The sequence below is a fragment of the Agelaius tricolor genome, unplaced genomic scaffold, assembly GCF_023055355.1.
Source record: "Agelaius tricolor isolate 1412-34295 unplaced genomic scaffold, bAgeTri1.0.p SCAF_20, whole genome shotgun sequence".
Taxonomy (NCBI): domain Eukaryota; kingdom Metazoa; phylum Chordata; class Aves; order Passeriformes; family Icteridae; genus Agelaius; species Agelaius tricolor.
Genome location: NW_027269280.1, coordinates 11,271,369 through 11,295,655, shown reverse-complemented (window position 1 = coordinate 11,295,655; position 24,287 = coordinate 11,271,369). Strand labels below are relative to the sequence as shown.

Genomic DNA, 24,287 nt, shown 5'->3' with positions numbered 1-24,287 from the left:
AAAGCACTGAGGGAGGGAGTTGAGAGGGGCACAGAATCCAGCTCCCTTTTTGTTGGGTTTTAAGTTCTTCCAGTAGCTACTGGCTGTAAATAGCTTCCTAAAAGTTTAGAAAGGAGTTAACTTTCAATGATAAGGGTCTCCCCTAAAATAATCCTGTGTGGTAATAATGCACATCTTGTGAGCTCCTCTGATCTCTGCCCTTTGTAGAATTCTGCAGCAGACATGATTTAATCCAAGTCTCCTCTATCAAAGCAATTGTGAAACCCTTTAGCACAATTTAGGCAGAAGATCTGTATTGTTATCCACAGAATTTAACAATTTCAGCAGGTCTCTATTGCTGGCCTAGTTCCTCCACAGAATTTAACTGCAGAAAAACCATGACTCCAATATCAGATTCTGTGATTTAACACAATGGAATATTATATTGCTGTTGCTTCTGAGGTATTTATTTCACTATTCCATATAGTTGCAGCTTTCATTACAGTTAAGATCTTAAAAAATAATGAACCAATTTCATTATATTCAACTTAGACGCTGGTTTCACATTTTTAACAGAATTTTTTAGTGACAGCTTGGAAGGCAATCCATGAAAATACTCTGGTGAGGGAATATTATTTCAGTGGATATTGGATAGAAAAGTTGCAGCCCTGCAGACTGTGCAGACCCTGCAGTTTTAGCATCCCTCAGGCCTGGCCCAGTCCTGCCCCCTCCAGGTGCCCACTGCACGTGGACCAGTCCCTCCCATGGAGCTGCCATGTGCTTCTTATAGGAAAGAACATCTATTTTCTGACATTGTACTGCAATATGCTTCTGAAACATTTATTTGCAAGAGAAGTATTAAAAACCAGGATATAAATCCATTTTAAGAGCTAAAATGTTTTCTCAAATCAGGCATGTTGTTAAACCACACCCCTCCAGCAGCTGCAGACACTGCAGGCAGGACTGCAAGGAGTTCTCAGGGAGCAAATTTCACCTCAAGAAAGGAGAAACAAGACACTTTCTGGCAGAATAACATCACTGAGACAAAGACTTTTCTGGATTGCTGAACGGCCAGAAAACAACACACAAAGTCTCAAAAAAAAAAAAAAAATTAAAATTAAAATACCTACACTAGCCAGTGCCTTTCAGAACAATATTTACTATAATTAGGAGCTCAATCCAAACCTCTGGATCCAATTTGTTCCAGAACACTTGAAATTAAACCAGCATTTGAAAACAGTTACCATCCAGGACAATTTGAGACCAAAAGAGGTTTAAGGTGTTCTAAGCTTTATTTCACCTGGAAAAAAATTGTGTTTAGGCTTCTGCTTTAAATAGTCTGAACTGTTCTAGAGATGAAGCCCCCAACTTCTCCCCAGCCCAACTCCTTTAGACACAGAGAGGGGGTGAGCACACAATTGCCTTACTTGGGTTGGGCTAAGTAACATTTCAGTAATTCTAATCCTGCAATGTATTACAGAAGTTGCCTAAACTGAACATATTCTCTGCAATTTCCTTCTCTAGAACAATACAGGCTAAGCAGATGCCTTAAACATGTCCCTCTTATCTGGGGTATTCACTGTCTTATCACCTAAAACCCTCTGGGGGTAGAGGCTGCTGGTATCCCAAGAGAGATAGGATTTCCAAAAAAATCCTGAGGTTGTGTGCACACAAGGCCTTGGTACACACTCCTCACCTCCAGCACTGCTTCCTGCAACACTCCTGAACAAACAGTGCCAGAGGCAGCCTGAGAACAGCCCCTGGGCAGCCCTTCACCCAAGAAAACAAACACACGTTCTCCTATTTGCAACCTTTATTTCATGAATAATTAAGAAGAAAACATGGCAACATTGGCAAATTGAAGGCATACACACTAAATACTCATACAGAATACATCATGGAGAAAGTAAATGCCCAGGTCTCTAGTGGTCCTTGCAAACTGAAAGCATATTGGGTACTCCAAAAGGTTTAGCTTAACACAGGCTTGCTGACTTCTCATGTTCCAATCACGACCAACTTGTGTCTTTCAAACCACAAACAGGGTGAAATACAATTGGAACACTCATTCAGATTCTCCTCAGAGCTGCATTTCTCAGCTCTAACCAGAAGCAAACAACATGTTTTTTCCTCCTTGCCATTTAAATATCTACACTAATACACCAGCCTAAGTATTCAAGACATAAGCACTTGTTGAAACACGTTCCATGTTATCAGAACCTGCAGGAGCACATATCTGCACACACATTTACACATGTGGGTACATCTGTACATTTATGCAAAGCCTCTCTCTATGTAAGATATGTGTAAACTATTCAAAAGGGTTCTGGAAAAAAAGCAAAGTACTTGCACTTGTCTGGAGGAATTTCTAAACCCATACACAGACTGACACACAGCAGCTGTGTTCCAGGGAAGAGTAAAACCAATACAAATCAGAAAAGCTGGAAGGATGAGAAGAGCTTTTAGAATCACTGGGGTTTAGATCATCTTTAAAGGCCATGGAAAGTGAGCTTTAAATTAGCTATTTAGGAGATATCATTACTGGCTGCAGTGTCATCTCAAACAAGGTTAGTCCTCATCCAGTATAGTGCTGTGAAGTCAGACTGAGGCATCAATAAAATTCTGGTTTTCCACCAAGTCCAAAATTCCTCACCCTTCTGTCAGTTCTGCCTCGCACCTGAACTGGAAGCACCCTCCAAGAGGAGGAGGGTACCAATTAATGCCCTTCTGGGTTTGATCAGGAGAGTTGTCCAGTAGGAAATGGGATCACTGATTTATTTCAGATACTCTGAACAACTCCTGATCATTACTGACCTAAAGTGAACTTACAGTCTGGAGGCAAACTACTCTATGCCTTGTTTAGCAGTGTTATACTTTCTTCCCATTAGATAATATACAGAAAAAACACATTTCTGTTCAAAAAAAACCCTTCAGATACATATAAAAGTGCTACTTATAGACAGGAAAATTAACCTTACAATACACATAAAACCAAAAGTTTCTATCAAACTGAAATGTTGTAAGTTACAAGGATTAATTACTTGAGAATGTTACATGTATTTGTGCCCTCCTAGATGAACTGATTTCCAAGTAACCATCCTAAAATGAACATATGCAATAATTGGAAACCATTAAAAACCTCCAGAGAAATTTCAACAATGGGAAAAAAAAAAAAAAAAGAAAAGAAAAAGGAGCCCCTTTTTCCTCTTTTGTTGAAAGAGCTGAGAATCAAAAATGGACTATTCCATTATTGCAAGTGCAGCCACAGTCAGAAGAGGTCAGCTGATGAACTGTGGAACTGGGACTGCCAATGGCTCCTGGGCAGGAGGAAATGTCTGCTGGGCTCCCTCACTGCCACATAAATACACCAGTTACAGGCAATTAAAACCATACATGGATCACTAGGTGAAAATGCACATCACACATTCCTGTGCTGGGGCAGAGCAGGTTCCAAGCCTTGACTTCCCCACGCAACTTCCTCATATTCTAGAACTATGCAAAATACAAAAGCCTTAGAAAAGTGCAACAAAACTAGCTTTATGACATTTTTCTTTCCATTTCCATAAATACAATCTCATAAAAATATTATTAAACAGAAGCATACTTCCCAGTGGAGAACTAACAGGCCACATTTCAGCTTGCAGTAAATGATTTTGCCTAAACTGAAAACCCCTGAAAATAGGGGATTAAAATGAAACCAGCTTAATTGCATCAGGCTGCTGTAATATTCTGCCAAAGTTTACCCTGCTGCTCTGCATCCCCAGGTCCTGCTGGGACTGATGGGAAGCTTACATGCAGCTCTGAGGCAGCAGTGGCCTTTGGGTAAGGAATATTCCAAGCAAAAGCTAATGTCACTTGGAAGGAACTCATCTGGTGTCCATAGGTTTTACTACAGCTTCATTGGGAGGAAATAATTCTAATATCCCAGAATGAATTAGCTCCAAGAGATCAGGACAGTGGCTTTGTCAAACCAAGCTCAAGGGTGCTGCATCCAAACAACTTTAGGCAAGTGTAGCAAAAACACAAAGAAAAAAAAGACTTGTATCAATTAACAGAAATCAGAACTGTACAAACCTCGACCTTTTAAGTTATTTAGCATTAATTACCCACAGCATACTTGCTACATATTCCAGATGCTGAACATCTTGGGTTAGATAATTATAGAGTGTACTACAAGGCTGATTGTGAAATCAGGGAACACAACAGAAGAACCTCAGATGAAGGAGGGACACAGCAAGCCACACAGTAATTTAAAACCCATCCAGCCACTCTCCTGTGAAAGCAGGAACACTATTAAAAATACCTTTCTAAATAGGGACAATTGAATGTATTAAGAGCTGTCTGTGTTTTGCCAGTCAACACACACTAACTTGGGAAAGCACAGTGCCATGTCCAGCACTCCTGGCTGACAAAGACACTTTTATAGCCCTTCTCACCAAATAATGCCCCCAGCTGGTTAATATCAGCCTAAAGAAAGGGATCCACTAATGGCAGCTTAAAGGAAGGAGTTGCAGAAATAGAGCTCACAGAACATTAAAACCAAACAGAAATAAATATTTACCAAGTCTAGGGAAGCTCCACAAACAAACCATACAGTTAACTCAGTCCATCCATGGACATGACTATTTTAAGGTTCTCTTTCTATACCACCTCAGCATAACTCAGAGTAGTTATGTGAAAGCAGCATGAAGATGCACAGCTGGATTCCTTCCCAGAAGAATTCTGCCCCTTGGGAACTCCTGCTTGGGGCTGTGTTAGTTCAAGAGGCAAACAAGAAGTGAAGTCCCCACAGCAGTCACAGGAACACAGTTTAAAGGTGTAACTTTGACTTCAGCCTTTGGAAGGAACTGTCACCACCTGAACACCAGGCAGTGTCCCCAGAGCAGGCACAGGCAGGAAGACAAACACCCACAAGTTCTCCAAATCTCCAGCTTCCCAAATAATCTGGGTTAAAACTAGGCTGGAATAAAAACTGTGCCCGGGGCCAAATCTGTACAGAAACAGAACTGAGTGAAAATAATCTCCTGGTGATGCAAAAGAACCCAAAATGTCTGGAGTGTTGAGACTGAAAAAAGAGCTAAACCTTAGCAGTGAGATCAGGAAGAGAAATGAGACCCCAGTGTCACAGCTACAGCCCTCCCAGGGCAGAGCCTCAGCAGCTCCCACCACTGCACCATCACAGGAGGGCTCCAGCTCATTTCTCCTCATGCACCTAAAACCAGAGCATCCCCTCTGCCAGGACATGAACAGGAGTCTACACCAATAAATTACAGCAGAGTTCATTTAGCTCTGGCAAATCAAGGGACTTCTAAGACACGAAAATGGACATTACAGAAAAACACAAACAGTGGAAATATTTCATAAAATTGGAGACGAAAAATTATCAGAAACACTACATGTAACTCGAAGAATACATTTTATGCAAAAGAGATAAAAATCTACCTTTAAATTGGAATATGCCACAATTATATACTATATTCTGGATAAACTATCCACAAACACAAATTTAAAAGGGAAAATTTCACTCAGTTTTTCGGAGGCATGGGAAAAGACATTTTTGTGAGGGCCAGAGATTGACACTGGAGATACTAAATTAGTGTTTCTATTGAAACCAGCAGCCAAATCAAACTGGGTTAAACAAAACCACCTGAACCCAAACCTAGTGTAACACCTATGGAAGTGTCTCCATCCCCAGGATCCAGAGGATGACACAGCTGTACCTGCACCAGGGTGTCCCACAGCTCCATCCTGCTGCCCACCCTGGCCATGAGTTCCCCTGATGTTCCACAGCACAGGCTTTTGCAAGGCACATAGAAAACACAAATGGATGACAACATATTTTCAGTACATTCAGAAATACCTTCTGGATTAAAAGGGAAATAAATCAGCATAAACTTGCACTTGACATGAACAAAAAAACCAAAGCTTTTTGAGGATTAACTATGAACAGAAACAAAACACAACAGTGTATTTATTCCACATCCAGAAGGGCTACTGCTATTTTTCCTCTTGAGCAACTGAATGTGGTTTGAACCTTCAGAAAAAGCCACACTGTGGAGTGCAGCAGGGCATTGTGTTTGCTTTGCTCTTCCATTGCTTCATTCCTTCCATGGGCAGCACCTGACACATAAAGGCTCAGATACATCAGGACACAGAAACCTCTTCCTGAAGCCCAGGGCTCCTGGGCTGGATTCACAGAGTTTTATCAGATCACACCAAGAAGAAGTTCACAGAGCTCTGAAGTTCATAACAAGATCCCTGTTACAATTACTGCTAGCTTTTCTCTCTCTTCCTTTCTGAAGACCAGCAGTTCATCTTTCAACAGAAGGGATCTGGCAAATGTGATTTCTCCTTTGACACTCTCAGGGTTATTGCAGTTAAGGACTCTGACAACATTCCAGGTAAATGAAGGTGACCATTGGACAGAAAAAAAGTCAGCTCAAAGCTCAAATTACCTCACCAAAACAGGTGATGAGTGAATTTAGATCAAGAAATGCTATCCTTTTCATTAGAAAAATATTATTTTTTAACTCTAAGGCAATGAATAAGACAATCATAGATAAGGATATCAGTTCAGAGGATAAACAGAAGGGTTTTTAAACACTGATTGGCAAAATCTGGAATTTAATAATAGGAGATAGAAAGCAAGACAGCGCTAATGTGTGTTTCCACTAAGACTATTCTTATTGAAACTAATGAAGTAAAAAAAAAAACTGAAGAAATATAGAGGAGAGGAAAATGCATTTCAGACTTTTATTAAAATCTATTAATGAAGATCTTTCACTTGAAACCTCGCTTGCAACAATTGCCTTTAGATTATGCTGGCTCTTCAAATGCACCCATCAATAATCTGAGGGTCTCTACTTCTAGTTCTAAAGAGCTGCAAGAATGTTTGAGCCACCACTGCTCTGAAAACTTCTCCAAAGGCCCTCAGCACAGGTTAAATAGTTAGTTTGCAAAGTTCCATAATTCTCACAGGCACATATCAGTGTAAATGTGTATTCTTATACAATGCTAGAGATATGCTGAATTATTACTCTTGACGTGGGCTATGTTCTTCAGATGATGGGGTTTTGGATTTGGCAATAGTTTTGAGTTAAATCTGTGCTTTTTTACCATGAAGAAGTTTCACAGATGCCAAGCACAGCTGCATTCACTGGGTTAACATCTATGACATTCAAACTGTCCTTAACAGTCGTAAGAGCACCATAGAACAGATTTATTTTCTTTACAATGGGGTTACTGCTGAAAGAGCCTGTGCTTATAAATAGCAGCTGTTACAGAACTCACTGCTCAAGTTGGCTTCTGCTTAATATTAATGAGATGTTCCATGGCTGAACTGCTGGTAAGTGCTCAGAAAAGCAAGAGGCAGAAGCAATGACAGAGTGAAGTCTCCCCTGGATTTGCCAAACAAGATTACAACAAACAGCTCGTGACAAAGGGAGCCACAAACCATTGGGAGCCATTAACATTCCACAGCAGGCCCTGAAGTGCCAGCACCTATCAACTCAATGATAGCTAAGGCACTTAAACTCTTTTGCCCAAGAGCTGCTAAATGAATTCAGGTACATTTTCAGAAAGAAAAAGAAGTTGAGCAGACTAAAGTTTCTCAATTCCTTCCTTGTGACAGTGAGTCATTTCCACGCAGTATTTGAGACGGCTGGGTGGACACACATTACATCAGTTCCTCCACAGTCCTTCCCAGAGAACATCTCACCTCCTGTCACTCAGATGAGGATGTGCAAGACCAAGGAAAAACACACAGAAAACATGGCAAAGCTGGATTTTGAGACAAACTACTTCATTATTACATCTTATGGAGAATATCTTCTCTGCAGAGGAAATGCTGTCCCAGTTGCACGGTTCCAGCACAGCCATCCACCACGTGTGCTCATATTGCTGCAGGGGAAAGCAGCCCAGGCAGAGCAGGGAGAGAGCAAAGAACAAGCCAGACAAGGGGTGATCATTGATTCATTGCTGTTATAGTGGAAGCACAGGGACTTTGCACAGATTCCTTGAAGTGTAGTGTACCCTGAAAGGCAGGAGCTGCATGTGCTAGTCTTTACAATCCATAAGATAAAGATGAAAGCCACATCAACTGTGACAGAGGTAGGCTTATAATGAAGCTTTAGGATGAAGACTTCTTCTGTGCCAGATTTTTCGAGGTATCAAGAGCACTTTCCCCCTCAATTTGTCATTATGGAATCAAAGCTTGTTTTCCTAGAATATTGTGCACATTTTAAAGGATGGAAAATAGCTGTATAGGCAGTAACTAAGTTACCATTAAGGACTCTACTGTATGGGGCTGCCATATGCTGTGGGTAGAATATTCAGAGTCTGTGAAATCAGGATGCTACACAAAGTTCAGTGATATGATGCCATGTTATCCTTTTCCTTCTCAAAGCTTTATCTGTACATTCAGTCTCCTATATGCCAGAGGAAGCATTCATCTCACTCTCCCAGCAAAGAAAGTTTCAGGAAGTCTGACTGGAAAGGCAGCACAGAAGTAGTTCAGGCTCTTTAGGCTACATAATTAATCTGAATAGCTTAATAACTTGGGTTATTCCAAGCACTGTGGCAACAAGTTCTTACTTTTAAACAGTTGTTCCCATGCTTAGTAGCTGAAGCAATCTGAGGCAATCCATGATAGTGTCACTGAAGTTGGAGGGGACTCAAATGTTGCCAGTTTTGAGTGGAATGGGGATTAGCATTTCAGTAAGATTTCCATCTGGTAGCTCACGTTGGTTGCATCCCATGGATGTGCTGAATGATTGGGGTTCAGGTTTCAAAGTATTTGTAAATTGCTGTAACATACAGCATGACATTCTGCCAGTCTGGACGCTCGGTTCGCACCATCTCATTGATGTCCTGTCACAGAAAACACATTGGTCAAAAGCAGGAATGAAAACCCTGAGAGCAATGTGGCACTGTTTTCACACGTTCCTGGGAATGGTAAATCTGTCAAGTTTCCACAATTTAAAGCACTGATGAAGAAAGCTCTGGTTTTTTCCACATATCTTGGTATTACTTACAAAATGTAATGAATAGCAGATCTGTAGACAGTTCTTTTGTTGACTTAAGACTGAAATGCCTGATGCTGTGCATGCTCAAGCTGTGCCCCACTGAGCACAGCTGGTACAACAGTCAGACTTTAGTGTTCACAGAACCCTGCACCAGCCTTGCAAACCAACACAACCTACCCAGGAACTGTGAGCCACAGAATCGAGGCCCAGATATTAATTAAAGTTCAAAATTCCCATCAGGTTAAGCACCAATAAATAACTGATTCCCATCTACCCTCTTCAGCACAGGTACAAAGCAAAGCAGAGTGATGCAGTTCCTAGCAATTTCTGTTCACTGTAAGGCTCTGTCTGAAAGCCTTGGATGCAGGAATCTCCAGAACTGAAAAAAGAAGTTGTGAGTTCTTTTAGCTGAACATCTTCTTCAGAGGGTAACTTCTACTTGCATTCCACTCCTGTTTACATACAGCAGGTTTCAGACCCTTCTTAGCCCCTCACTCTTGTAACATGGATGAGAAAAAATCCACAAACCTCCACAGCACACACAGTGTGCATGCAGGTATGCAAACAGCTACTAACTTCTTCAGATGGATGCAATTTGCACTTAGACTGAATTCCATTCAATCTGCCTGCTTGGAGTCTCTCTAATGAAGTACATCACAAAAGGGAAGGGCAGACAGCAACCATTTGGACTAAGGCTGAGTTATGCAAGAATTTCTGTAGTTATTTTCCACTATCTCATTCTTACATCAGCACTTGGTAAAAAACTTCCACATCTCAAATCAGAGCCAAAGTCAAAGTAGGAAAGCCCAGGAGTTGCACTGCCATTGTCAGCAAACACAATGCTGGGGGGTAAAAGCACTGATAAGGATCAAGGAAAGTGTTATTTTTAAAAACTCTGTTGTACTGTTAGTCACTAACTATGGCAGCTTTGTTAGAACTTAGGTTGCAAAAGTGTCACTTAAATCTCATTTCTGATAGTGGCCATTTCAGCTGAGTTTTTGTGATCCCTCACAAGGGTTTGGGATACTCCAAACTCCACACCTTCAGAAATACTCCTGTTCTAGTAAACACTCTACTGCTGAAAACTAATTCTTTTATTGTGAAATTTGTGTAAGACAACTTTTAAGCCATCCCTGAAAAAACCTTACAACTATTTGCAATGATGACAAATTAAAAGTCTAAACTTAAGAGGCAAATCTCAACTCTCACACTACACTGAGAAAAAGGAACAAATGACATTGCTTGATTTGGAGCTCCAGAGTTCAAAAATCCTGAATAATTTAGAAGTAGGTCAGAGACAGGACAGATTTAATGGATTCTTGAAATCTTATTCTCAAATTATTCTCAAAAAAATCCACTGCTGTTATTAATATTTATTTTCATATTGGGAGATAAGTGTTGGTGAACGTTCCTTTTAAAGCTTAACCAGTCTGCATTTCAGTCATTATTTAGTGCAATAATCTCTAGCTGAGCTCATCTGCTGCTATTTTTAAATATAAACATCCAGATCTTTTGGAACTACAAAATAGAGTTATTTGGATTTTTATAAGTGGGTCATAATTAATTCAATATACATTTAAATCTTACCAGAGTAGATTTAATGCCAACACTTTCAGCTGCCTGAAAAGCCAAAGTGAAATTTCTTCTCTGCATGGGATATGAAAACATGTTAGAAAACAAGGAAATACTATTTCAAACATATCAAAATGGTCTTGAGAATGTTCTTAATAATGCTACTACTTAAACTTCAAATGGAGTATATAATTAGACTAAAGTAATTTTAAAGAGCCATAGGAATGAATGTGTTTTAATATAATCCAAAAATTAATAAAACATTTATTAATTGACTGTTCAGAAGATAATGCTGAATATCATTGTCAGCAAAGAACAACTGAGTTATCAAACACTAAAAAAAAGATTATTTATTCTCTGAAAAGCATTAAAAAAAATCTCTTCATGCATTAATAAAATATTCTTTTGTTTTTAGGATCTATTATCATTGATTGCACATCCTCAGCTAATCAGTAGGTAGGAACTGTGGCAGACTAGAATACAAAGAGATTTATGGAAATCCTAGTAACACTGGGGTTTTTAGCACTCCAATTAGTTCACTGGTCTTTATTAACTCATGTTAACCAAAGCAGTGCAGTCCAGGGAATGGGATTTGTAATGTCTTACCTTGTCCTGGCTGTTCAGCTCTTGATAGGGAATATGGGCAGGGAGGTAAGTGTGGAGAACTGCACAGAAAGCCAGGCCATCATTCCAGCTGCTGCTGAAGTTTGTGATGTCAATATTCTGGAAGGGAAAAAAATAAAAGCAATATTAAAATTGTAATCTAACAATCGATCAACATGCTACCAATTGATCAATACTTCTTTTTAATACTTTCAAAGAAATTGGCAGGGAAAGTGGACAGCCCAATACCAAAGTTCTGTGGTAAGAACAGCACTACTAACAGAGGAAAACAAAATAAAGTCAGTTATTTTATATATTAATTTCTGATAATTTTAAATCCTCCTTCAAAAAAAGTGCAAAATGTGTGCTTGAGTGTGTGTTAAAAGCTGTAAAATGTTGTGCTAGAGAAGGTAATGGATTTGGGGCAACTGTACCACAAACACAAATTTAAAAATGAAAATTTCACTCAGTTTTTCAGAGGCATGGGAATAACAGCCAGAGATTGACACTGGAGATACTAAATTAGTGTTTCTATTGAAACCAGCAGCCAAATCAAACTGGGTTAAACAAAACCACCTGAACCCCAAGCCTAGTGTAACACCTATGGAAGTGTTTCCATCCCCAGGATGCAGAGGATGACACAGCTGTACCTGCACCAGGGTGTCCCACAGCTCCATCCTGCTGCCCACCCTGATGTTCCACAGCACAGCCCCAAGACAGAAAAGCAAATGAGACAAAGACTTGTGCCCCAAATTCCTGATCAGACAATGTGCTCCTACCTCTGCTCATGTTCATTCTATTTTCTGCTTCTACTACACTCATATCCAGACAAAATTTCTAAATGATGAGGGAAAGTATTTTCTCTTTTAAACAAACCATTTCTCTATAGAAACTGATGTGAACAAGATGACAAACAAAAGTTAACTTTCATTTGGAAATAAAGATGTTCCAGCAGATTTAGTGCTGACAGTAGCAGAGAATCTTTGGGACTGAAACTGAAATTGAGAACTGCTCTCCTGCACTCTTGATCTTTTAGCTCCCGTAGGAAACTCAGTGGCACTGGCAAATGCATCTCCTGAGACTGTATAAATTATTGTAGAGTCAGCCCAGTCCAAAAGAGTTATGAACAAGATGCCTCAGTGACCTTTTAAATGAGTGCACATTTGGCTGTTGGCAGTCAAACAATGTTCGAGAGGCTAAGTGGATAGCAGTCAGTTTAAACTTTAATTAGGAAACAACCAGTAACAACAATATATCATATATCTTTTACACTTTCATGGAGAAATATAAATATGCTTTAATATCTAACCCACTTAACTGGGCTCAAGCAGAAGTATTGTATTTGCAGGGAAATGCCCTAATGAAGGCAGGAGTGATGCATCTGACTTCAGGTTCTCAGAAGGCTCATTTATTACTTTATGATACTGAATTATATTAAAGAATACTATACTAAGCTATGGTAAAGAATACAGAAAAGATACCTACTCAATGTTAAAAAGATAATAATAAGAACTCGTAACTCTTTTTAGAGTCTCAAAACAGCTTGGCCAATGAGCAACTCACACCAGAACTTAATGAAACAATCACCTTTGGGTGAACAATCTCTAAACACATTCCAAATGAGCAAAATACAAGAGAAGCAAATGAGATAAGAATTGTTTTCCTTTTCTCTGAGGCTTCTCAGCTTCCCAGGAAAAAAATCCTAAGTGAAAGAATTTTTTCAAAAAATGTAAATACTACACAGCAGTTTACTTGGTTTTCAAAGTTTTAACAGCAGAAACTAAAACTTCCAGTGACAGAAGTGCAGGATCACAATCACCTGAGCCAGCCTTTCACCTGACAGCAATTTAGTCATCATCATCATCATCAGCTGTCTTGGACAAGACTCTAAAACTGGTTATTGCTAAGGCAGAGAACTCCACCCAAAGCCACTGCTCTGTGCCAGGCAGCCCAGGCCACTCGGACTTCAAATGAACAACAGCCACAATCTCCTCTGACAGAGGAAAAAAACAAAACTCTGGGCAATTTCTAGAAGAATGTGAGGGAAATCTGGGTTTCCTGCTCAGCTCCAGCCCTTGTGCAGTGCAGTGGCCCCGGGCAGGCCGGGCTCTGGCTCCGTGTACGTGCTGGGGCTCACAGCGCCCGCGGCCGGAGCCCCCCGGGCTGTGGGAACTGCTCTGCTCAGCTTCCTCCAGCCACAGGCTGGGAAAACTCAACTGCAAAAGGGAAAAAAATAAAGGGAGAGGAGAGAGGAAAAAAAAAAAAAAAAAAAAGCACTCTCTTTTTTCCTCAAGAGAGACAGGAAATTGGATTTAAATTAATGCCCGGTTAAAGCTTTCTCAATGTTACTTAAATTAAGGAAACATATGCAACACATAGGATGAGGTTTTAAGGATAAAACATGGAAAAATGTCAGATTGTTAAAGCAAATAAATTTCTACATGTGTCAATTTACAGAAGTCACTTTTTGGAGAGTTCTCTCCTCCTACCATTACCCAACAAGGCCTCAGGCTCACATCTGTGCCAGTAAGATGGATAAAGGTAGGGAGGGGGGCTTGTTCTGTCACAGACTTGTGTGGCAAGCTGGCTATAAAAATCAGGTGTGAATGATCCTGTGGGCTTTGCTATGCAATCCACTCAGGGAGAAAAACTCAAACCTGGTTTTCACCTCTTGGCTCAAATGTTCTCCCTCTTTCCCTGAGATGAGCAATTGATGCAGGAAGGGGAGGAGAAAGATGTACCCTGGCATTGCCACAGTGAAATTACAACAAGCAAAAGTCTTCTCTTCAACATTACAATTGTACAAACTAAAAACTTCACTTTAATATTAGTAAGTATCCACAGAATGCTTACTATTTTTAATATAAACACTGGGGGGGAAAAGGGCCACAGCCACAAGTTTGGTTGGTTCTCAAACAAAACCAAACTCAGAATATCCCATTCTTCTAAATCTAAATCATCTTGTAGGGTCCAGCTTTTATTATTAAGACAACAAGCAGAAAGCAAACCCATCATCCAAGAATTTTAATGTATCCAGAGAAGCTGAATTAAATACAACGGAAGGAAACAATTAAAAGGGACTGGTTTCTGTTTCCAATTGCTCTAAGCATTATGAATTATCATTACCTCTCAGACTAAAAGAAGTATAATATTGGTCAGACAGTAAAAACAAATCTAGAAATGGGACACATTGTCATTTAAACTGAAAATTTAATTTTTCATGTAGGGCTTTGAGCACATAACTGGCACATTTAAATACGGCAAATTTTATTTCCTAAATGCTTTTAACTACTTGTGGTTTTTTTTGAAAAAGCTTGGTCAGTATAATGAAATCAATCTTGCATTAAGTGCTTATTTCTCAAAGAATTGATGGTAAACAGAACATCAATCTAAAATCTCTCTAAAATAATTTCTTCTTTGTTACTGCTTTTATTAAGTAATTGGCTCTATTAAGAGAATTCTGCTGGAATCTAATCTAGAATTATTCTTCAAGACATTTCAGACCACAAAGTATTAAAGCAACTGAAGAACATACTTTCAGATAAATTGTCAAATGAGGAGAAAGCTTTTCTGGAGATAAATGAACTAGAAGGGCATTTCTCATGTCTATTTATGATTAATAGACAGGATGGCAGTGAAGCCACCTCTGTATTTGGGGTAGATGGTTTTTAAATAGGTGCTTTTTACAAAAGTTAAGCAGCACATCATTGTCATAAAAAGATCTGTGGAAGACACTTTCCAACCAGGAGTAAACAACAGAGTTAAACATTTGTAAGACTTTCTGGAGACAGAACATAAAAATATAAAGTGAAAAATAGATGGTACTAGAACAACAACCAAGCAGCATTTCAAGCATGACTCCAGCCCCTGCTGAACTGGAAACTGCAGAGTTGGAGCAGCCACCACAAAATGAGGATTCCCTTGAGCTAACATAGAAAAAAAAGACTAAAACCAGTATTCCCCATGAAACTTTCTACACTGCTTAACAGGCTGGGCATAACATCAATCTACCTATCAAGCTCTGCAAACCTATGGCTTTTCTAAAACTCACCATTTTAAAGTGGTTTTAACCAGCATACTGCTAATGTAAAAATTTTCTCCTATTGCTTTTTGCAATAATTCTAAATTAATAGAGGATCTAAAGTCAGTGAAAATACTTTTGCTAAAAAAACCCAAGAAACAGATGTTAACTATTATAACCCAGTAACTCCTTAATTTTTTTTATCCCCCCAGAAAACTTCCACAGCTAAAAAACCCCACAAACATCAAGAACTACAGAAAATATGGTTTCTAACTTGCAGTTCCAAATTAAGAACAAAGCAATTTCAATCCCTTTTTTAGACACATCCCCAGCTTCAATCTCCCTGAACTGTGGACATCAGAACTGCAGCAGAGCAGCCTCCTGCACAGCAGCCATTTCTCCACCCCTTGTTCTGCACAAGGAGGAGAGATTCCCATATCCAAGCTTGGTTTGGCTCTCAAGAGAGTCAGGACATGAAGAAAATAAAAGCATGTGTCTATGTCTCTGTTGTATTAGTTAATTAAATAAGTGGGTTGAGCAAACAAAACCATTAATATGATTCTGTGCTATAATATATTGAAACCTTAAAACAAGATTTGAAGTTTAAGTGTGCAGACCTTGGCAGGCTTCTTCCTATGGCAGAAAATTACTAGTAAAATGCTTTTCAAAGCTTTTAAAGATACATCCACAAAAGAAAAGAGTTTCCATTACAGAAGATTACAAAGGTTAACTACAACAGAGCTGCCATCCATGCTCCATCGAATCAGGATTCACTGACTCTCAAATCATGGAATAAAGCTGTGGCTATCTGCTTCTGGCAGTGGGTGAGAACATGAAAATATTTCTGGAATAGACTTAGCAGCAGTCCCAGCTACTGCCTCTTCAATGCCAGCTTCTGCAAAGGCAGTAAATGGCAAATATAGACCATCAAAATCCTTAAACACTGACTGGTAATGTTTCTTTCCATACCAAACACATGTTATTTTTCACTTTGGGCACAAAGAAGAACCATAAAAGAAACAGTCATTCTCACAAAATCCAGTAATAGCTTCAGACATTAATGTCTGAAACACTTAGAGGTACAGACAGCTTCATAATTTATTCTAAATTTTGTCATAATTAAGTCTAACAAGTTGACATTTCCCTTGTATCACAATCCAATCCAAACATAAAAAGGAAGCATGTCTTTCCATAACTCACTGATTTTTGGCTAAAGCATCAGCTTAAACCAAGGAGAGAAGTGTTTTGGCATCCTGACTGCTCTGATGAATCAACCAGACAGCACAGAATGCACACCCTGGAGTCAGTATTTGAACACAGGCTTACATCAGCACAGCCATGTCCTTTTCTTGTGCATTTTAAAAATCAATATAGTACTTTGAATAGGATATGACCTAGCTCAGTGTTGATAATTAAAAAAAAAAGGAATCTGAACCATTTTTTACTTCTAGTTTTGTTATTCTACACTTATTGCCCAAGCCCAAATGAAAGTATTGCTTGATTCCAAGGTGCACTGAGCATAGCATTCAATTTTTTGTAAAACATGTAGCTTTGATCTGTAGAGGAGGTAAAAATTAGGCCTTTGCAGCAAAAGTCTTTCCAGAAAGCAGCATTGCATGAAATAGAGGACAAGTACTACATGGCTACACTAAGTGTATCTGTACCTAGAAAGTGTGTAAATCTTAAAAGTTTTTTTAAAAAAAATTTAGTCTATTCTTGTTGCAATTTTGTGACAATTGCTTTTTTGGTGCCAGACTTCTGGAAGTGAATTATCTTTCAGAATGCTGACAAAAATGGAAAAGAAATGGAAATACTGGTGGAGATAAGAATGGGTAAGGATGTGTATGTGTATCCTGTTTGTTGGTCCTCTTTTAACATGAAACATGCATGCTCACATCCTTTTTGGGACTTTTATTAGCTGTGTACTCAAAATGAAAGTAGCTGTGTTCCAGCCAGGGTAAATGCTCCCTAACAGCTGGATGGGATTACTTGATGCTTTGAAGATATCTGGAATTTATGACAGTTTTATGACACTGCACATATTTTAGAGGAGCCAGGAGGATTCTCTCCACTGAAAAATGCAGCACTTGGCTCTGTGCTCTGCAGCAGTGTCAGATCCTGAGCACAGCTAACACACAATGAAATTTCAACTATTTTGTGCCTGTTGATCTGAAAACCAAAGGTGATTTGCTCCTCTTTTATCTAAATGCTTATCTTGAGAGCAGCTCCCCTCTCTGAAGGCTTGGAGATCTGCTCAGAACACAATGCAGTCAGTAACCTGTGTGTTTGTGCAATTGTGCCAGGACTGAACAGGCTCAGGGTGGAATTAATACAGAACCTGCCTCTGCTAGGCCTGCACTGACCTTCTGCAGATCACCATCCTCCCAAGCTGAGCTCCAAGCAGAAATCCTGCCTGCACACAGCATTCAGGCAGCATGTTAAAAGCTACAATATAGTAACAGATGAAGTCATTCAGGTTTTTACACCAGAAACTTCTCTTATTTTCATTGGCTGCATCAACCTGATTTTTTTACTGAGGTCTTGAAAAAACATTTGGAACACAGTTAAATATTAACAACTACCTTTAAAGGTGACTATTCATTTATTCTCCTCCAAATTTGCTTGAATAAATCAAGAAAAGTGTACAATGAAGTAATTTACAGGGTTTTTTAACGGGGTTTATTCCACTATAAGGGACTGAAATTAAGAGCTTCACCACAGTATCATATTTGAATTATTTAGCATTCACAAAGTTTCAAGCTTCCAAAGCAGAAATAAGTACTTAAGACTTTTAATCAAAAGCTTGAAAGCAATTTTCTAGAAGGGATAGGAAAGGAAGAGTTATTTCTCTTCCATTTTACTTAAGCTGACAAAAACCCCATACCAGTTACACCAGACAATTCTGTAGGGCTGCATTCTCCACAAGTATCTTGTGAGTAAAGAAAACCTTCTCTCTTTGAAACAGGACAGACTTTGGTGTGGTTTTTTCACTTTAAAGAAGAGAATTTTAATTAATTAAATTAAATAAATATCAGCAGTATTTTACCCTGCTGATAAGGATAAACCAACTCCACCACACCTGGTGTTTAACAGGCTAAACCATTGGCAGCTCACCTAGAACTCTGTACACCTTCAAAAAATTCTAGAAATTAAGATTTTTATCTGGTTACTTGTGTGATTACTATTTTTTAGTATTTATTAGCTACTTTCCACTTTCCAGTGTGAAATATAACACCAGAGATAAAAGGCAAAAACAATGCCAGGAGCAAACATATCTCTGTTAAAAAAGGAGCTTTAACTCAAGGTGCACGGTTCCATCTTCCCTGTGAAACACCAACAGCTGAAATTATTTTCTATAAATACCTTACATGCATTAATGCATAAAGACCTACAGCTGTGAGACATCACCTCCAGGTGAGAGGGAGAAAACAAGACAAAAAAAAGTGATTATTGTTGGCAGTGGATCAATCAGTTGTGATTTAAACATATCTTGAAAAATACTGGCTTACAGGGTTCTGCCTAAGTATTGGTAGTTTAATATGAATAGGACAAAAGTAAGAAAAGAATAATTCTGAAACAAAAGGTTTCTAATCCTTTCTTTTCTTTTGCTTATTTCCAAATGATGGTTACAATCTTCCAGGTCATTTTAGAACCTGTTACAGACTCCATCTACAAGTATCTTTCCTTTAGCCTGCCATATTCATATTTACAGCTAATATTGGACAGAAATTGGTGACTGCATAGAAGGTGTCCTACTGCTCTTCCTAGAGGAGAAGGTTGGGATATTTGGGACTTGTGCTCTGTGAGGCTCCTGCAGCAGCTCAGACACAGAGGAGCGTGTCCCTGCAGCTCAGAAAGCTCATGCTGGCTCTCACCCAGGTGCTAAAGCACATAAAACAACAGTGGTACAGAGGAAAAGCAGAAGTTCTGATGATAGGAAATGCTGGGGAGAAAAGGGAGCTGTGGCAGAGGGTGAGACATCAGGAAGAGCTGAAGGTAAAGAGGATGTCCATGCTTGCAGGACAGGGAAAGAAAAAGAGCTGAGTACCTTCAGCAAGACTGAATGAGGAAGGGAGACATTCATTACCCTGATGCTTGTCTCCTGTTTGGCAGTTTTGAACACACACAGTTTTAAAATAAAATTAAATGAAGCAGAGATTCGTTGAAAATAAAAAAAAAAAAAAAAAGAAAAAGATCCTTATCTGTTATTGATAACATTGAGATGCCAGAAATCTGGATAAGCACTGTTCACAATGAATACACTGCTGGGTATGTTTAAAACATTAGAATACCACCAACACAGTGTTCAACCAGAACTGAATTTCAGGGGATGCTGAAAATAATCAAATTCTGTACAACAAAGAAATGAAAAATGAGTGTGCCTAAAGCAAAAGCCATTCTTCTCCCAGAACTACTTAATATAACCTGCTGATACTATCTTACAATTTCAATGAAGGCATTGCAGTGGTTCTGCAGATGCTCTGTGCTTTCTCAGCACCGTGCTGCAGGTTCTGAAGCAAGTACACAAAGTCTCAAAAGCTGTCCTTTGAGCAGTGTTTATAAAACTCCAGGAATTACAAGCAGCAATCTGTAGGATCAGAAGTGTATTCTGCAATGTGCACACAACTAGAGAGTGAAAAGTTTGGAATAATTTCTATCACTTTTCCTAACCAGATTAACGAAGCTGTCAAATTCATCTTTCATTTCGAGACAATATGGGAAAATATTTTTGCACTTAGTTTGAGGATTTATAAAGCAATGTAACATCCTGCCTTTTTTAAAATGTGGGGAAGGAGAAAGGCTCTTTCCACAAAGCTGCTTCTCCTCAGAAATAGCACGGTGAGTATCAGACGTGCACAGGAAGAGGGGGAGGGTTATATCCCAGCCTGTCCATTGTGCTGGAGGAGGACTTTTCCTATGGATGGGCCACCATCCTGTTATGTGGCTCTCAACTTCCTCCTGCATTGTGAGCCTCAAGTCATGGAAAGAGTAAAGTTCTTAAACTGAGGATTGTGTTGGGAACTCCAAACACTCTCAATACAAGTTAACCAAACAAATACATCATGGTCAGACTATTAACATCCTGGTTTAGTTTGCTGAAGCCACTATTCTTTTGAAAAAATAATGTAATCAGGAGAACTCTGGACAGTTATCTTGTTAGTTCTTTTGGCTTCTGATAACATTTGGAACAAGTGAAAACATAAAAAAAAGTCTGCAACCACAGTGGAAAGCCAAGTTCAAAATGCAAGACAATGCCACCTTCACAAAACAAACTCCCTAAGAGGCCAAATGGGAGTCAAAGATCCAAAGAAAACCCTATGATAATCACCTATAAAAAATAAATCTCTGAAATCTGAGAAATGGTACTTTAGCTCGTTTGGGAAACATTCATTTAAACATTCAGTTGATAAAGTTTCAGCTCCAGTTTCATAAGTGCAAGGCTGATTTCAAGTGCCTCAGTGGGAGGGCAGCAGCCCCTTCAGACAAAGCTGTGGAGCAAAGTGACTGAGGAGCTGCTGGTGCTGGAGCAGCCCTGGGAGCCCAGGTTCCAAGGGGAGGGTACAGGACATGCCAGGGCACTCAGCCCATGCAGTCAGGTGTGGAGCAGCCTGCTCTGTGCCAGGGGCAGCTCCAGTGCCTGGCAGGCACTGCACACTCAGCTCTGCAGGTACCTGGTAGCCCTCTGTTTTCTTCTGGCACCACTTCAGCAGGGCGTTCCTCTTGGAGCCTCCATATTCTCTTGCCAGGGCAGACAAGGGATCCTTCCTCTCTTCCCTAGGAACAAGGCCAGAAGAGCTTGTAACACAACAGAAATAAGTATTTATAAAGGCTTAAATAGAAGGACAAATTCTTGGCACACTGGAAGAAGCAGGATACAGCACTTATGACTGAAAAACAGAACACACAGGAATACCTGCAAAAGACTTTTGAGTTAGCTTGGAGTAATTCTTTCATTAGCAAATCATCCTTCTTTTTCCTTTAAGCTTTTTTTACTAGATCTTTCTACCTCAATGATATTTCTTTCTAAGAGTTTGAAAAATTAAACTTACAACATATTAAGTTGCAGCCTGAACCATTAAGCTAACTCAAGTGACTTTATTTCTTATTTAGAAAGAATATAAACTGATGCTATCTCTTTTGCATCTCATGGCTGATTACAAATGTCACCTTGAACCAACAAGTTTGCATTTGAGCAGCACGGTGTTATTAACAGAACACTTGCCTGAGACCTGGAGTTCTCAAAAAAGAAGGGGGAGATCTATGTAGGCTGATCTGCCATTTGATGTATTAGCACAATAAAAGCAGTCAATTAATTTCAATTCCAGTTTGTCAAGCTATCTTAAGTAATTTTTTCCTTAAGAAAAGATTGGGGGAGAAAAGAACAACCTAACTAAATTGGCCATTTTTTCATTTTTCATTTACATTTACAAGCATCTCTTTACCAGGATTCAGAAAAGAATTCTTAGATGAAAAAAATATATATTATAAAGGCTAATACTTCTTTAGTGGCCTGGTTACATGACTCAGTATTTCTATAGCTATTATAATGAACAGTCTTTGACAAAAAGAGCAAGTACAACACCATTATGGATATTAGTTACCACACAGGAAGTGTGACAGCAATTGTTCTTGTTTTAATAGTCTCCTTTTGGAAAATTAAAATAAGATAGCTATCAGTGAACTATAAAGACTTCCCCATCTGCCATTTTTAAGGAGTTCTATTAGATGTAAGCAAAGTTTTCACAAAATTCACAGAAAATTATAGCCTAAGCTACTCTTTCTGAATATTTCCCAAAAGACATAGGGATTGTATACATTCACTCTCAAATCTTCAACTCTTTGTTCTTTACAGCCTATTTGGTGACTGGAAAGAGGGGTGGAATGTGGAAGTAAATAATTGCATCAGTGGATTCTCTGCTGCAGATTTCAGGTAGCAACTCTCCAGCTCCTGCTAAGGGAAAGAAAGCATCCATGGAATGTGAATATCTTCCTGTGTGCCTGCTAGAAACAGAACACCAGAGACTGTTCCACGCACCAGCATCTCTTGGTCAATGCACAAAACAGAGCATGGCCCAACAGACAAGGAAATGTTTCAAGGCACTAATCTCAAGTACATGTAGTGCAGTTTTCTTGGCCAGTCTTCACTGACATATGGATGGGCAGGATCTCCAAGTTACTTAGAGATAACAGCTGAAATAGCCATGAAAATTTATGCCCAGCAGGACAGTAAACACAAAACAGTAACTGCTATCTTTGATGCTGAGCCTTCAAACCTAACTGCTCATCTTGATTTAACACAACAAGGAAGTCAATAATTGGGCATTTAAAATATGAAATAAATGATCTGAATAGGTCACTGTACCTAAACTTCATAGGCACCACACAGCCAGAATGATGCTTCAAGAAATTCTGTACTTCAGTTCTTAAATCAGTACAAATATCAACAACTTACACTGGTGATTTCTCCTTTGGTGATTGAAACAAGTAACAATGGGATTGCATATTCAATCTATAATGAGGGTTATGCAACACTTTGAGAACTGAAGAACAGAGATCTGGGGCAACAATAGAACTCAAATAAAAATATCCCTCTCTCTTTATGCTAAACATACTGTTTAGCCATGAGGGAGCTGCACAGCCTGTTCTCAAATTCCAGCAAGAGCACATGGTTTATATCAGGTTCTCACAGTTGTGAAAACACTGCTGAAGAAAATAAATTAGCATTAAGTTGTATGGAGACAATGAGAAATGGTTTGACACACAAATCTCACATGTTCACATATTAGGTCAACTGCATTCCAAATCAAAGAGCCAATGAAGTTTCACCTAGAACAGGGAACTGCCAAGTATTTGTTCTAATAAACTACACCAATACCTGTTTATCTTCCAATAACTTCCAGAAAAAGGTAGGGGAAAACAGAGAAATCTGCTCATTTAAGAAACTAGAGTGTCTCCAAAGGCCACACTCATCACCACACACCCACTGCTCACAGTCCATGAAGTCTTTTGTAGCACTGAACACTGCAGGCAATGGCTGGGAGCAAAGTAATGATTTCCTAATTACAACTGTCCAGTTCCACCCTGGAATGCCACACTGTTTGCTCCAGTCTGCAGGCTGACACCAACACAACTCAATGTTACCGGTTCAAAGTTCTTACACAGGTGTTTAAAACTTATTTCTGGATGTACTCAGTTTAAATTTAGGTGCTAACATACACATTAATTGCTGGTAGTAAAGTACCCACAATTAAGCTCAGTTTAATTTCTGCACAATAAAAGGAGGGTGGCACTGAGGCCTGTCTCAGCTGATTTCACAAAAATCACTTTCAAAAGCACCCACAGCTGTGAATACCTTAGAATTTAATATATATTGCAAGTGTCTCTGAACATTAGGAGCTTAATGCTTAAACTCTGCTGTACAAAAGCTTTGTCAGGAAGCTCTGTGAGAAATGGTCTTGCCAGAGTTATTTAACCTTTGTCTGCAAATTTCCCAATCTATGAAGCAGAGCTGAGGACATACTTCACTTGGATAACGTGAGGATTAAATACTTTGAAGTCCTCTGACTGATAACACACCAGAGAGGAAAAGTTTTAAATTTACCACAGACTTATCTTTTGTCTTACTAATCAAAAGAGCTTGTCTGGCCATTTGTTGCTCAGACTAGCACTATGACTCCATCTGTGGGACCAAAAAACCCAGATCCATTCATTCATGGTTATTAAAAAGACCTGTCAGTGTCTGGGATTAAGATCTGGGCATGCTGCTTTTTGTCTTCAACTGGGATTACAGAAGTTAAGGTTTATCATGGTCTCCCTGGGTCCAAGCCAGTCTGCACGATCTGCTCCATGTGCTGCAAGCTCCCTTCCTGAATTTGGCTTTGTGGTATTTGGAACTGCTATTATTATTTAGTGACATGACTTAGCTTGCTTTTCTAGTAGAGTATAAAGTCTGCTATTAACTCATAAGCTTTAAAAAGCTTAACTTTTAGTCTAACTTTTAAAACAAATACTGAGATGTAGAAAAACCTTTCTGAAGCTCTTACAGATTACTGAAGATCATTATTGTGTGGGGTCTGCAGGCTCAGCACCAA

The 24,287-nt window shown here is 39.2% G+C and overlaps 1 protein-coding gene across 2 annotated transcripts in view; it reads right to left on the bottom strand.

The window, feature by feature from the left end:
- Positions 1–1,774: 1,774 nt before the first annotated feature.
- The window catches only part of SPECC1L (sperm antigen with calponin homology and coiled-coil domains 1 like), a 66,505-nt gene continuing 43,992 nt past the window's right edge, over positions 1,775–24,287 (bottom strand). For both annotated transcript variants that reach the window (XM_071445609.1, XM_071445610.1), the window contains exons 13-16: positions 20,868–20,970; positions 11,178–11,294; positions 10,587–10,646; positions 1,775–8,844 (exon numbers count right to left, since the gene is read on the bottom strand). In XM_071445609.1, the coding sequence (XP_071301710.1) occupies positions 8,755–8,844; positions 10,587–10,646; positions 11,178–11,294; positions 20,868–20,970 (370 nt within the window). In that variant the 3' untranslated portion in view covers positions 1,775–8,754. The remainder of the gene's footprint in view (positions 8,845–10,586; positions 10,647–11,177; positions 11,295–20,867; positions 20,971–24,287) is intronic.